This window comes from Pristiophorus japonicus, chromosome 4 (genome assembly GCF_044704955.1).
Source record: "Pristiophorus japonicus isolate sPriJap1 chromosome 4, sPriJap1.hap1, whole genome shotgun sequence".
NCBI lineage: Eukaryota > Metazoa > Chordata > Chondrichthyes > Pristiophoridae > Pristiophorus > Pristiophorus japonicus.
The window spans coordinates 6,004,089-6,019,490 of NC_091980.1; the positions used below are offsets into that span (position 1 = coordinate 6,004,089).

The window sequence follows — 15,402 nt, forward strand, 5'->3', positions numbered from 1 at the left end:
GGTTTCTCCAACAGTGCCACTCCCTTCGGCCTCACCCCCACCGCTGACCCTTGCTCCCTGTTTCTTCTCTCTCTGGGACAATGGCGCCTCTCCACCCATCTTGCTCCCTTTTGCCGTCTTTTGACTCCCTGCTCCCGTCCTGCTGCACCTTTAAGGCTCCTGCCCCTTGCACCCTCTCCTAGTCTTTCCCCTTCCTGCTCCCCCGAGATGTCCAACTCCCCGTCTCTCTTTGGAGTACTTACACTTACCCTGCCCCTCGCACCTGCCTCTGCTCCCCCCACGGACACCTGATTCTTTAGGGAGAGGTGAGCCATATTATGGCTCGACTCTATCCCTGACCCGTGATGTCCTCCTCTGACTTTGTCCTTTTCCACCATACTTGGTTTTCCCACTATCTCCATCCTGTTTTCTGCTCCACAATTTTCTGCCTCTTTTTCGCTCTTTCCTCATTCCGTTCGGGCGGCTGTGTCCTCCGCCTGCTCCGCTCCTCCGGCCACTCCACTCCCACCTCCTGCTCCTTCTCCCATCTCCTCGTCGCTCTAGGGACTTCCCTCTGCCTCACACTCACAGCGGGTGGGGCCTTTGTGACAAACCGCACAGCTCTCTGCCTTGCAGCTCCGAGCGATGTGTCCAGACTTGCCGCAGTTATTGCAGTACAGGTCTGGACAGCTTCTTACAAGGTGGTCGTGTCCAAGACAGTGATAGCAAACCTTCACCTGGTTATCATGCAGAACCCGGAAGTACTGCACTCCTTCCATTGTCTCGAACTTCATGCTGTCGGGCAGTGACTTCACCCCCTCCGGGAACAGCACTTTTACATAACGGGTTCCATCGGCTACCCGTGTTCCAGGATGGTATCTCCTCTTTATTACTGAGCAAAGTTTAATGTCCCACGTCTATAACTTTTTTATCAGCACCTGAACGTAAACAGACAGGTTTCAGAATGAGACCATCAGCTCTTCAGAATCCAGCAGAGATACTTCTAAGTGCCTCTCACCAACCTTCAGGCTCAGTAAATGTCTTTCCACCTCCTCTCGCCCACTGACCGTCACCTCGAGCCCAACATTCGGCTTTGGTCGGCAGGCAAAGCAACGTCCCTCACTACAGTCCTCATGTACTGCCTGGATAATATCCCAAGCTCGTATCTCCTTATCTGGCACTGAACCACCACCGTGTTTCCTTTCCCAAACCTCCTGGGGTTCCGGCCCAAATCTTTGGGCCTTTTATTCTCCCTTCTCAAGACATTTTCTCCCCTGATTAAATTCACACTGGGAGCATTGTCCTCAGCGGGGCCCGGCACTCCAGGCCCCTCAGCAGCCTCTGGCTGATGTTTATGGGCCAAAATCAAAGAGCAAGTTATTATTTAAATGGAGAAAGATTGCAAAGTGCCGCAGTACAGCGGGACCTGGGGGTCCTTGTGCATGAAACATAAAAGGATAGTATGCAGGTACAGCAAGTGATCAGGAAGGCCAATGGTATCTTGGCCTTTATTGCAAAGGGGATGGAGTATAAAAACAGGGAAGTCTTGCTACAGTTATACAGGGTTTTGGTTTCCATATTTATGAAAGGATATACTTGCTTTGGAGGCAGTTCAGAGAAGGTTCACTCGGTTGATTCCGGAGATGAGGGGTTTGACTTATGAAGAAAGGTTGAGCAGGTTGGGCCTCTACACAGTGGAATTCAGAAGAATGAGAGGTGATCTTATCGAAATGTTTAAGATTATGAGGGGGCTTGACAAGGTGGATGTTTCCAATGATAGGGGAGACTAGAACTAGGGGGCATGGTCTTAGAATAAGGGGCCGCCCATTTAAAACAAAGATGAGGAGAAATTTCTTCTCTCAGAGGGTTGTAAATCTGTGGAATTCACTGCCTCAGAGAGCTGTGGAAGCTGGGACATTGAATAAATTAAAGACAGAAATAGACAGTTTCTTAACTGATAAGGAGATAAGGGGTTATGGAGAGTGGGCAGGTAAGTGGACCTGAGTCCATGATCAGATCAGCCATGATCTTATTAAATGGCGGAGCAGGCTCGAGGGGCTGTATGGCCGACTCCTGCTCCTATTTCTTATGTTTTTATGTAAAAGACTCTAAAATTTGAAAATAAAACAAACCAAAAACCCACCACCAATGTTTTACAAACGTACTCCAACTCCAGCACCTGCTCACTCCTAGCCCCTCCCACCCAGAGAGTGTTCACTCCTAGCCCCTCCCATCCAGAGAGTGTTCACTCCTGGCCCCTCCCACCCAGAGAGTGTTCACTCCTAGCCCCTCCCACCTAGAGATTGTTCACTCCTAGCTCCTCCCACCCAGAGAGTGTTCACTCCTAGTCCCTCCCATCCAGAGAGTGTTCACTCCTAGCCCCTCCCACCTAGAGAGTGCTCACTCCAAGCCCCTCCCACACAGAGAGTGCTCACTCTAAGCCCCTCCCACCCAGAGAGTGTTCATTCCTAGCCCCTCCCACCCAGAGACTGCTCACTCCTGGCCCCTCCCACCCAGAGAGTGCTCACTCCAAGCCCCTCCCACCCAGAGAGTGTTCACTCCTAGCCCCTCCCATCCAGAGAGTGTTCACTCCTGGCCCCTCCCACCCAGAGAGTGTTCACTCCTAGCCCCTCCCACCTAGAGATTGTTCACTCCTAGCTCCTCCCACCCAGAGAGTGTTCACTCCTAGTCCCTCCCATCCAGAGAGTGTTCACTCCTAGCCCCTCCCACCTAGAGAGTGCTCACTCCAAGCCCCTCCCACACAGAGAGTGCTCACTCTAAGCCCCTCCCACCCAGAGAGTGTTCATTCCTAGCCCCTCCCACCCAGAGACTGCTCACTCCTGGCCCCTCCCACCCAGAGAGTGCTCACTCCTAACCCCTCCCACCCAGAGAGTGCTCACTCTTAGCCCCTCCCACCCAGATGGTGCTCGCTCCTAGCCCCTCCCACCGAGAGAGTGCCACCCACTGAGCCACAGCTGACGCAGGTGTTTAGAGGTGTCATTGAGCGCTTTGCACAAATCCGATACTAGAACTGTCTTACATCAACGATGGGCCGAATGGCCTCCTTCTGTGCTGTAAATTTCGATTGATTCTCTTCTATTCGAGACAACGTGCTGCCTCACTGAGCAGTGACTCAGGCTGGTTGCCTGTGGCTTGGCTCTCGCTAACCGACATACTTTCCTCTGGTCGCTGAGCTGGTTGGATGCTATTCCGCCCCCTCCGCCCTCACCACTTGCAACCAAGCATCAAACCGATTTATTTTTGTATTCCTTTCAACAACAACAAACAGAAAATACCATGCCTTTCCCGTGCTGGCTCCCTGTCACCCATTTCACGTTATCTTGGGCCGACTTTCGGATGAGGCGTTAAACCGAGGCCCCGTCTGCTCTCTCAGGTGGATGTAAAAGATCCCATGGCCACTATTTCGAATAAGAGCAGGGGAGTTATCCCCGGTGTCCTGGGGCCAATATTTATCCCTCAATCAACATCACTAAAACAGATTATGTGGTCATTATCACATTGCTGTTTGTGGGAGCTTGCTGTGCGTAAATTAGCTGTCGCGTTTCCAACATTGCAACAGTGACTACAATCCAAAAGTACTTCATTGGCTGTAAAGTGCTTTGAGACATCCGGTGGTCGTGAAAGGCGCTATAAAAATGCAAGTCTTTCTTTCTCTCTTCCTTTCTCTCTCTCTTTTTCTTTCTCTCTTTCTTTCTCTCTTCCTTTCTTTGGGCCCAAGTTTCGAGCCGCGCCTAGAACGCGCAGTCCCAACCTGGACGCCCGTTTTTCGCGCCACAAAGTGCGCCTAAAAAAAACTTCCAGATTCTCCAGCTCCCTGCAGGTTGTTTGAAGCTTGGCGCGGCACAGCATGAGCTGTAGGGGGCGGAGCTAGGTCCCTGCGCTGAAAACAGTGCCGGGACCTCTGCACATGCACGCTACAGTGGGCGCGCATGTGCAGTAGCTCCAGGCGCCCAAAACTGTGTGGGAGGGGCCCGAAGTACGCAGCCCCTAGCCCTGGCCGAATGGCCTCACTGGGGCTGCATGAATAAGGCTCCTCCCACGGCCAGCTCCTGCTTCCTCCTGACCCGACTCGACTCCCGCTTCCCGTCCCCGGACCGCACCGGACCCGACTCCGACTCCGACACCGACATCGACCCGACTCCCGCTCCCCCCCCCCCCCCGCCCCCCGGACTGGACCCGACCTGACCTCCCTCTCCCTCCCTCCCCCAAACCCGAACCGAACCGACCTCCCTCCCACCAACCCCCTGACCCGCGCTCCCCCCGACCCGACCCAACGCCACCTACCTGTAAATCTGGTGCTGGGGACGGGCCCTGCCCGAAGTCTCGGGCCCGGCCCGTTCAGCCTCCCTCCCCCTTCTCCTTTCCCCCCCCATCTCCTTCCCCCCCATCTCCTTTCCCCTCCTTCTCATTTCCCCCCCTTCTCCTCCCCCTTCTCCCCCATCCATCCCCCTTCTCCCCCATCCCTCCCCCTTCCCTCCCTCTGCTCCCCCCCTCTCTCCCTCTACTCCCCTCCTCCCCCTCCCCTCGCTGTCAGAAACACAGACACTGACAGACAGAGAATGAGAGACACAGACAGACAGAGAGATAGAGACACTGACAGAGACACACTAGGGTAGCGGGCGAGGGGCCGTCCCAGCATGCTGTTGGAGGGCTCCCGGTTTCTTATTAATTTTTTTTGATTGATTTATTGGTTGATTTATTGATGTTTTTATCATTTATTATTGATGATGGCTCTTTATTTGTAAAACTGAAGTGTTTAATGTTTGTAAACTTCCCTTTAAACACCCCCCCCCCCATTCCCTACGCCTGATTTGTAACCTACGCCTGATTTTCTAAAGTGTAGACAAGGTTTTTTCGAGCGTACAAAAATCTTCACTTCCTCCATTCTAAGTTAGTTTGGAGTAAGTTTTCACTGGCGAAACTTTGAAAACAGGCGTAAGTGGCCGGACACGCCCCCTTTTGAAAATAAAATTCTGTTCCAAAGTGAAACTGTTCTAACTGACGAGAACTGGAGCAAACTAAATGGCGAGAATTCCGATTTCTAAGATACTCCGTTCTACACCAATTGCTCCTAAAAATCAGGAGAAAATCATGTTGAAGCTTGGGGCCTTTGTTTGTTTGTTTCTTTCTCTCCTTCTCACCAAGTCAAGATCCAGCCCATACTCTGGGCTGACACTGCTGTGCTGTACTGAGGGAGCGCTATGTCATGCTGGTTGTTCATTGAATCGTAGAATAGCACAGCACAGAAGGAGGCCTTTCGTCTCATCGAAGCTGTGCCAGCCCTATTCGAAGAGGAATCCAGTCAGTCCCACTCCCCCAGCTCTTTCCCCATAACCCTGCAATTTTTTTCTCCTTCAAGTAATTATCCAATTCCCTTTTGAAGGCTGTTGGATGATATCTGCGGTGCGGTAGTGTACTGGATATGTTGCTGGACTTGTAAATCCAGAGAAATGTGAGTTCAAATCCCACCCCGATAGTTTGAGAATTTGACTGCTGTATTTAAAAATAAATCTATAAAAAAAGTGACCATGTAGCTACCAGATTGTCGTAAAAACCACATCTGGTTCACTCATGTCCCTTTAGAGAAGGAAACCTGCCATCCTTACCCGCTCTGGGCCTATAGGTGACTCCAATCCCACACCAATGTGATTGACTCTTACCTGCCCTCTGAACTGACCAAGCAAGCCACTCAGTTTGTATCAAACCACCTCCAGGAGTTTGATAAGGAGGCCCACCTTCTCAGGGCAATTAGGGATGGTTAATAAATGCCGACTTTACCAGCGATGCTCACATCCCCACGATAAAAAATGTAACGAGGGCCCCCGTCTGCTCTCTCGGGTGGATGTAAAAGGTCCCAACGGCACTATTTCAAAGAAGAGCAGGAGAGTTCTCCCCGGGGCCAATATTTATCCCTCAACCAACATCATGAAAATACGTTTATCTCGTCATTATCACGTTGCTGTGTGTGGGAGCTTGCTGTGAGCAAATTGGCTGCCGCGTTTCCCGCATTACAACAGTGGCCACACTTCAAAAGTACTTCATTGGCAGTAAAATGTGTTAGAGAAATATAATTCTTCCTTTTTTAGGTGGGTGTTGTCCAATAGAAATTGCTGAAGAGGAATGCATAATTTTAGTCGAAGAGGCCTCACACACACTCACATAATACGCTTAAATCTCCTTCACATCACGTGTATATTTACTTAAACATCTGCCGCCATTCAGTAAGCAGGGAAGTAAAGGAGCCACAACGACCAAAGGGTAAAGTTCACTCGCGCGGCCTTGGGAAGACCAGTGACAGGAGAAGATATTCTACGGCTAGAAGATATTCTTCTTCACTCAGAGAGTGGAATGAAAGGGGCAGTGGCAGCTTGGATACAAAAGTGGCCAAGTGACAGAAAATAGAGAGTAGTAGTGAACAGCTGTTTTTCGGACTTGTTTGAGTCTTTTGATGAGGTAACAGAGAGGGCCAATGAGGGCGATGCGGTTGATGTGGTGTACATGGATTTCCAAAGGGCATTCGACAAAGTTACACATAATAGGCACGGTTGTTTTTTGGACTGGAGGAAGGTATACAGTGGTGTTCCCCAGGGGTCGGTACTGGGACCACTGCTTTCCGTGATAAGAATTAGGAACAGGAGTAGGCCATCTAGCCCCTCGGGCCTGCTCCGCCATTCAACAAGATCATGGCTGATCTGGCCGTGGACTCAGCTCCACTTACCCGCCCGCTCTCCGTAACCCTTAATTCCCTTATTGGTTAAAAATCTATCTATCTGTGATTTGAATACATTCAATGAGCTAGCCTCAACTGCTTCCTTGGGCAGAGAATTCCACAGATTCACAACCCTCTGGGAGAAGAAATTCCTTCTATATATTAATAGAAACATAGAAAATAGCTGCAGGAGTAGGCCATTCGGCCCTTCGAGCCTGCACCACCATTCAATAAGATCATGGCTGATCATTCACCTCAGTACCCCTTTCCTGCTTTCTCTCCATACCCCTTGATCCTCTTAGCCGTAAGGGCCATATCTAACTCCCTCTTGAATATATCCAATGAACTGGCATCAACAACTCTCTGCAGCAGGGAATTCCACAGGTTAACAACTCTCTGAGTGAAGAAGTTCCTCCTCATCTCAGTCCTAAATGGCCTACCCCTTATCCTAAGACTATGTCCCCTGGTTCTGAACTTCCCCAACATCGGGAACATTCTTCCCGCATCTAACCTGTCCAGTCCCGTCAGAATCTTATACGTTTCTATAAGATCCCCTCTCATCCTTCTAAACTCCAGTGAATAAAGGCCCAGTTGATCCAGTCTCTCCTCATATGACAGTCCAGCCATCCCTGGGAATCAGTCTGGTGAACCTTCGCTGCACTCGCTCAATAGCAAGAATGTCCTTCCTCAGATTGGAGACCAAAACTGAACACAATATTCCAGGTGAGGCCTCACTAAGGCCCTGTACAACTGCAGTAAGACCTCCCTGCTCCTATAGTCAAATCCCCTAGCTATGAAGGTCAACATACCATTTGCCTTCTTCACCGCCTGCTGTACCTGCATGCCCACTTTCAGCGACTGATGAACCATGACACCCAGGTCTCATTGCACCTCCCCTTTTCCTAATCTGCCGCCATTCAGATAATATTCTGCCTTCGTGTTTTTGCCCCCAAAGTGGATTACCTCACATTTATCCACATTATACTGCATCTGCCATGCATTTGCCCACTCACCTAACCTGTCCAAGTCACCCTGCAGCCTCTTAACGTCCTCCTCACAGCTCACACCGCCACCCAGTTTAGTGTCATCCGCAAACTTGGAGATATTACACTCAATTCCTTCATCTAAATCGTTAATGTATATTGTAAATAGCTGGGGTCCCAGCACTGAGCCCTGCGGCACTCCACTAGTCACTGCCTGTCATTCTGAAAAAGACCCATTTATCCCGACTCTCTGCTTCCTGTCTGCCAACCAGTTCTCTATCCACGTCAGTATATTACCCCCGGTACCACGTGCTTTAATTTTGCACACCAATCTCTTGTGCGGGACCTTGTCAAAAACCTTTTGAAAGTCCAAATACACCACATCCATTGGTTCTCCCTTGTCCACTCTGTTAGTTACATCCTCAAAAAATTCCAGAAGATTGGTAAAGCGTGAATTCCCTTTCATAAATCCATGCTGACTTGGTCCGATCCTGTTACTGCTTTCCAAATGTGCTGCTATTTCATCCTTAATGATTGATTCCAACATTTTCCCCACTACTGATGTCAGGCTAACCGGTCTATAATTATCCGCTTTCTCTCTCCCTCCTTTTTTAAAAAGTGGTGTTGCATTAGCTACCCTCCAGTCCATAGGAACTGATCCAGAGTTGATAGACTGTTGGAAAATGATCACCAATGCATCCACTATTTCTAGGGCCATTTCCTTAAGTACTCTGGGATGCAGACTATCAGGCCCTGGGGATTTATCGGCCTTCAATCCCATCAGTTTCCCTAACACAATTTCCCGCTTAATAAGAATTTCTTCCGTTCCTCCTTCTCACTAGACCCTCGGTCCCCTAGTACATCCGGAAGGTTATTTGGATCTTCTTTCGTGAAGACAGAACCAAACTATTTGTTCAATTGGTCTTCCATTTCTTTGTTCCCCATTATAAATTCACCTGAATCCGACTGCAAGGGACCTACGTTTGTCTTCGCTAATCTTTTTCTCTTCACATATTTATAGAAGCTTTTGCAGTCAGTTTTTACGTTCCCTGCAAGCTTCCTCTTGTACTTTATTTTCCCCCTCCTAATTAAACCCTTTGTCCTCCTCTGTTGAATTCTAAATTTCTCCCAGTCCTCAGGTTTGTTGCTTTTTCTGGCCAATTTATATGCCTCTTCCTTGGATTTAACACTATCCTTAATTTCCCTTGTTAGCCACGGTTGAGCCACCTTCCCTGTTTTATTTTTACTCCAGACAGGGATGTACACTTGCTGAAGTTCATCCATCTGACTTGGATGTGGGTGTACGGGGCACAATTTCAAAATTTGCAGATGACACAAAACCTGGAAGTATAGTGAACAATGAGGAGGATAGTGATAGGCTTCAGGAGGACATAGACAGGCTGGTGGGATGGGCGGACACGTGCCAGATAAAGTTTAACGCAGAGAATTTCTAAGTGATACATTTTCGTAGCAAGAATGAGGAGAGGCAATATAAACTAAAGGGTACAATCCCTAGAGGGGTTGCATGAACAGAGAGACCTTGGGGTATATGGGCACAAATCGTTGAAAATGGCAGGGCAATGGTTAAAAAAGCTTACGGGATGCTGGGCTTCATAAATAGAGGCATAGAGTGCAAAAGCAAGGGAGTTATGATGAACCTGTATAAAACACTGGTTCGACCTCAACTGGAGTATTGTGTCCAATTCTGGACACAGCACTTTAGGAAGGATGTGAAGGCCTTAGAGAGAGGGTGCTGAAAAGATTTACGAGAGTGGTTCCAGGGATGAGGGACTTCAGTGACGTGGATAGACTGGAGAAGCTGGGGTTGTTCTCCTTGGAGCAGAGAAAATTGAGAGGAGATTTGATCGAGGTGTTCAAAATCATGAGGGATCTGGACAGAGTAGATCGAGAGAGAAACTGTTCCCATTGGAGAAACTGTGGAAGGGTGGAGAACCAGAGGACACGGATTTAAGGCGATTGGCAGAAGAACCAAAGGCGACATGAGGAAAACTTTTTACGCAGCGAGTGGTTAGGATCTGGAATGCACGGCCTGAGAGGGTGGTGGAGGCAGACTCCATCGTGGCTTTCAAAAGGGTGTTGGATAAGTACCTGAAGGAACAAAAATTGCAGGGCTATGGGGAAAGGGTGGGGGGAGTGGGACTGGCTGAGGTGCTCTTACAGAGAGCCGGCACGGGCTCGACGGGCCGAATGGCCTCCTTCTGTGCTGTAACCGTTCTGTGATTCTATGACTGAGATCACATGATCAACGACGGAGTCCATTACTCATTATTTTATTTATGAATCGGAAATTTGTTGGGTTAGTGTATTAAGGGTTATGGAACCAAGGCGGGTAGATGGGATTGAGATGCAGATCAGCCCTGGACTCACGGAATGGCGTAACAAGCTCAAGTGGTTGAATGGCTTCCTCCTGTTCCTGAATGCACTTAGCCACGTCTGGACGCCCAATTCACCGCATGTGGCTGGTGACTGATGTATCTCTTCTCTCAGGCAGTCCCTCGGAGTCGAGGATGACTTGCTTCCACACTAACATCGTTCTCAGGTGACTGATGAGACCAATGTGGGACCTACAGTCTCTGTCACAGGCGGGGCAGACGGTGGTGGGAGGGACGGGTGGGCGGGGGGGGGCTTGGGTTGTCGTGCGCTCCTTCCGCTGTTTGCGCTTGGTTTCCGCGTGCTCCCGGCGAAGAGATTCGAGGTGTTTGGCGCCTTCTCGGATGCTTCTCCTCCACTTTGAGCCGGCCTTGGGCCAGGGATTCCCGAGAGTCGGTGGGGATGTTACATATTTTCAAGGAGGCTTTGAGGGTGTCCTTGAAGCGTTTTCCCTGCCCGCCTAGGCCTCGCCTGCCGTGTCGGAGTTCCGAGTAGAGCGCTTGTTCGGGAGTCTAGTGTCGGGCTTGCGGACAATGTGACCCGTCCATCGGAGCTGATCGAGTGTGGTCAGTGCTTCGATGCTGGGGATGTTGTCCTGAGCGAGAACACTGACATTGGTGCGCCTATCCTGCCAATGGATTTGCAGGATCTTGCAGAGGCAGCGTTGGTGGTATTTCTCCAGTGCTTTGAGGTCCCTGCCGTATATGGTCCACATCTCTGTGCCATACAGGAGGGCGGGTATCACTACTGCTCTGTCTGGGACAGCATTGGCCTTGGACATGTTCAACCGGTTGTAAGGCGGAGATTGTCGAACGTCTTCAAGCTTGCCTCATTTAATAAATCCAATTTCTTCTTGCTGTCCCATTGGCAGGCAAAACCAGAACGAAAGACAAGTATCGTGTGGTGTACACCGACCACCAACGGCTGGAGTTAGAGAAGGAATTCCACTACAGCAGGTACATTACTATCCGCAGGAAATCGGAGTTGGCCCTTTCGTTGGGATTGTCTGAGCGACAGGTGAGTGTGTCTCAGATACGTGTGAGTGCAGACCGACTTTGACTGTTCCTTTATTTATCCAGGGGATTGTTTGCATCGCTGGCAAGGCCGGCATTTACTGCCCATCCCTAACTGCTCCTTGAGAAGGTGGTGGTGAGCCGCTGATAGGGGAGACTAGAACTAGGGGGCATAATCTGAGAATAAGGGGCCGCCCATTTAAAACTGAGATGAGGAGGAATTTCTTCTCTCAGTGGGTTGTAAATCTGTGGAATTCGCTGCCTCAGAGAGCTGCGGAGGCTGGGACATTGATCGTATTAAATGGCGGAGTAGGCTCGAGGGGCCGTATGGCCTACTCCTGCTCCTATTTCTTATGTCCTTATGTTCTTGAACCGCTGCAGTCCGTGTGGTGAAGGTGCTCCCACAGTGCTGTTAGGGAGGGAGTTCCAGGATTGTGACCCATCGACGGTGAAGGAACGGCCGATATATTTCCCAGTCGGGATGGTGTGTGACTGGGAGGGGAACGTGGAGGTGGTGGTGTTCCCATGCACCTGCTGCCCTTGTCCTTCTAGGTGGTAGAGGTCGTGGGTTTGGGAGGTGCTGCCGAAGAAGCCTTGGCGAGTTGCTGCAGTGCGTCTTGTAGATGGTACACACTACAGCCAGGGGGCGCCGGTGGTGGAGGGAGTGAATGTTGAGGGTGGTGGATGGGGTGCTGATCAAGCGGCTGCTTTGTCCTGGATGGTGTCGAGCTTTTTGGGTGTTGTTGGAGCTGCACTCATCCAGGCAAGTGGGGAGTGTTCCATCACACTCCTGACTTGTGCCTTGAGGTAACCTATCGCCAGCGGGTCACTGCTTGGTGATTTGCTGAGCCAGAGAGGTCAGGAAGTTCACAAGATCGATCCCCAATCTGTGTTGAGCCGATGCGGGAAGTGGCCTCACTTGCACAGTCAGCGTGGTCAAAAATCAGTCAAGGGACCTGCTCCTTATCACTGTCCCTGGTGTGTGTGAGTGTGTGTGTGTGTGTGTATCCGTGCATGTCCATGTATGTCCATATCTTTGTCCGTGTGTATGTGTACATGTATCCATGCGTGTTTGTGTGTTTGTGTATGTCCGTGTGTGTGTGTCTGAACATTGGCTGTTTGATGGGACAGTGTAGAGGGAGCTTTACTCTGTATCTAACCCTGTGCTGTACCTGCCCTGGGAGTGTTTGATGGGACAGTGTAGAGGGAGCTTTACTCTGTATCTAACCCTGTGCTGTACCTGCCCTGGGAGTGTTTGATGGGACAGTGTAGAGGGAGCTTTACTCTGCATCTAATCCCGTGCTGTACCTGTCCTGGGAGTGTTTGATGGGACAGTGTAGAGGGAGCTTTACTCTGTATCTAACCCCGTGCAGTACCTGCCCTGGGAGTGTTTGATGGGACAGTGTAGAAGGAGCTTTACTCTGTATCTAACCCCGTGCTGTACCTGCCCTGGGAGTGTTTGATGGGACTGTGTAGAAGGAGCTTTACTCTGTATCTAACCCCGTGCTGTACCTGCCCTGGGAGTGTTTGATGGGACAGTGTAGAGGGAGCTTTACTCTGTATCTAACCCTGTGCTGTACCTGCCCTGGGAGTGTTTGATGGGGCAGTGTAGAGGGAGCTTTACTCTGTATCTCACCCCCTGTACTTGCCCTGGGAGTGTTTGATGGGACAGTGTAGAGGGAGCTTTACTCTGCATCTAATCCCGTGCTGCACCTGCCCTGGGAGTGTTTGATGGGACAGTGTAGAGGGAGCTTTACTCTGTATCTAACCCGCGCTGTACCTGCCCTGGGAGTGTTTGATGGGGCAGTGTAGAGGGAGCTTTACTCTGCATCTAATCCCGTGCTGTACCTGCCCTGGGAGTGTGTGAAGGGACAGTGTAGAGGGAGTTTTACTCTGCATCTAATCCCGTGCTGTACCTGCCCTGGGAGTGTTTGATGGGACAGTGTAGAGGGAGCTTTACTCTGCATCTAATCCCGTGCTGTACCTGCCCTGGGAGTGTTTGATGGGACAGTGTAGAGGGAGTTTTACTCTGCATCTAATCCCGTGCTGTACCTGCCCTGGGAGTGTTTGATGGGACAGTGTAGAGGGAGCTTTACTCTGTATCTAACCCCGTGCTGTACCTGCCCTGGGAGTGTTTGATGGGACAGTGTAGAGGGAGCTTTACTCTGCATCTAATCCCGTGCTGCACCTGCCCTGGGAATGTTTGATGGGACAGTGTAGAGGGAGCTTTACTCTGTATCTAACCCCGTGCTGTACCTGCCCTGGGAGTGTTTGATGGGACAGTGTAGAGGGAGCTTTACTCTGTATCTAACCCCGTGCTGTACCTGCCCTGAGAGTGTTTGATGGGATAGTGTAGAGGGAGCTTTACTCTGTATCTAACCCGTGCTGTACCTGCCCTGGGAGTGTTTGATGGGACAGTGTAGAGGGAGCTTTACTCTGTATCTAATCCCGTGCTGTACCTGCCCTGGGAGTGTTTGATGGGACAGTGTAGAGGGAGCTTTACTCTGTATCTAACCCCGTGCTGTACCTGCCCTGAGAGTGTTTGATGGGATAGTGTAGAGGGAGCTTTACTCTGTATCTAACCCGTGCTGTACCTGCCCTGGGAGTGTTTGATGGGACAGTGTAGAGGGAGCTTTACTCTGTATCTAATCCCGTGCTGTACCTGCCCTGGGAGTGTTTGATGGGACAGTGTAGAGGGAGCTTTACTCTGTATCTAACCCGTGCTGTACCTGCCCTGGGAGTGTTTGATGGGACAGTGTAGAGGGAGCTTTACTCTGTATCTAATCCCGTGCTGTACCTGTCCTGGGAGTGTTTGATTGGGCAGTGTAGAGGGAGCTTTACTCTGTACCTAACCCATGCTGTACCTGCACTTGCATTGTTCATCTTCAGTTCAAAATTAAAAAGTAAGAAGAAATCTTGTCGGGATATTTGAACTTGGAGTGGTGGAGAAGGTTTTTGTAATGTATCTGCTTGTTGGGTTCTTTGCTGAAGAATTCATAGTAACACATTGCTATTGAGAACTAGTTGGTTTATTAGCAAAAGGTTTAACAATCACACTACACATTACCGGTTCATCCACTAGACCACCTGCTCATTGGGGAATCCCCCGAACCCAACTGGTCGGGGTTTTATTGAGTCTTGTGAACATCACATGACTGGCTAAGCCACTCCCACTCAACAGCTCTACAACTATTTTTGTGGACACAGTAATCAAGTGACCCCTGATTAAAGGGGAGAGGCACACTCCAAAAACTTTTAAAGTGTGCCCTTGTTTTTTTTTGAGGGCACCAAAAACACAAATTATACAAGTGCTCCCTGGCTAAAAGGGACGGCGGGAGGGGCACCAAAACCGACAAACTTAGACAAATTAAACTTTAGACATGTAATTCAAATTAAAATTTGGTTACCGGGGGTGATGACGCATTCCAGTCCCTCCGGCGCCCACCTCTCGCGGAAGGCCGCGAGCGTACCGGTGGACACCGCGTGCTCCATCTCCAGGGACACCCTGTCTCGGATGTAACCGCGGAAGAGAGGCAGGCAGTCGGGCTGAACGACCCCCTCGACCGCCCGCTGCCTGGACGGACTGATGGTCCCCTTGTCCAGGCCCAGGAGCAGTCCTTCGAGGAGGCCCTCCGACCTGCCCGCTCCCCTCCGCACAGGGTGCCCAAAGATCAGGAGTGTGGGACTGAAGTGCAACCAGAATTTGAGGAGCAGCCCCTTCAGATATTGGAAGAGGGGCTGCAACCTCGCGCACTCGACATACACGTGGAACATGGACTCCTCCAGACTCAACAGGTCTTCAACTATTTTGTTGTTGTCGCGCATGCTCACAGGTGCATGCGTTCGAGTTTTGCTGAAGGCTGGGCTATCTTTTCTCTTGCTCTGTTGCAGGTGAAGATTTGGTTCCAGAACAGGCGGGCGAAGGAGAGAAAAATCAACAAGAAGAAGGTACAGCAGCAGTCACAGCAAGCCAGCACGACAACACCCGGAGCCATCGCCTCCATTGGCCTGGTCAGCAGCAGCAGTAACATGGTCTCTCAGTCCATGCCACTGACAATCAAAGAGGAATACTTGCCCTAACCCAACCCATGTCCCCGTATCGCCTGGGCAACGGGCCTACTCCAATCATCAATGGCTGAGCCCCGGATGGGACGAGGAAGAGACCCGTTCTTGAACTGAAGAGGCGACCATTTTTATTTTTCGGGAGATGACGTCACTAAAACTCGGGAGGGCCTTCTTTATTTCCCCTCCCTCAAAAACCGGCGAGGGTGGAGGAGTGCGGTGGGGGACGGCGGGGTGTGGGGGG

General features: G+C 50.5%; 1 protein-coding gene across 1 annotated transcript in view; it reads left to right on the top strand.

Annotated features, from left to right (window-relative positions):
* Window positions 1–15,176, top strand: part of cdx1b (caudal type homeobox 1 b) — an 88,922-nt gene extending 73,746 nt beyond the window's left edge. The window contains exons 3-4 of the mRNA XM_070877146.1: window positions 10,955–11,100; window positions 14,988–15,176. Of these exons, the coding sequence (XP_070733247.1) occupies window positions 10,955–11,100; window positions 14,988–15,176 (335 nt within the window). The remainder of the gene's footprint in view (window positions 1–10,954; window positions 11,101–14,987) is intronic.
* The last annotated feature ends 226 nt before the right edge of the window (window positions 15,177–15,402 follow it).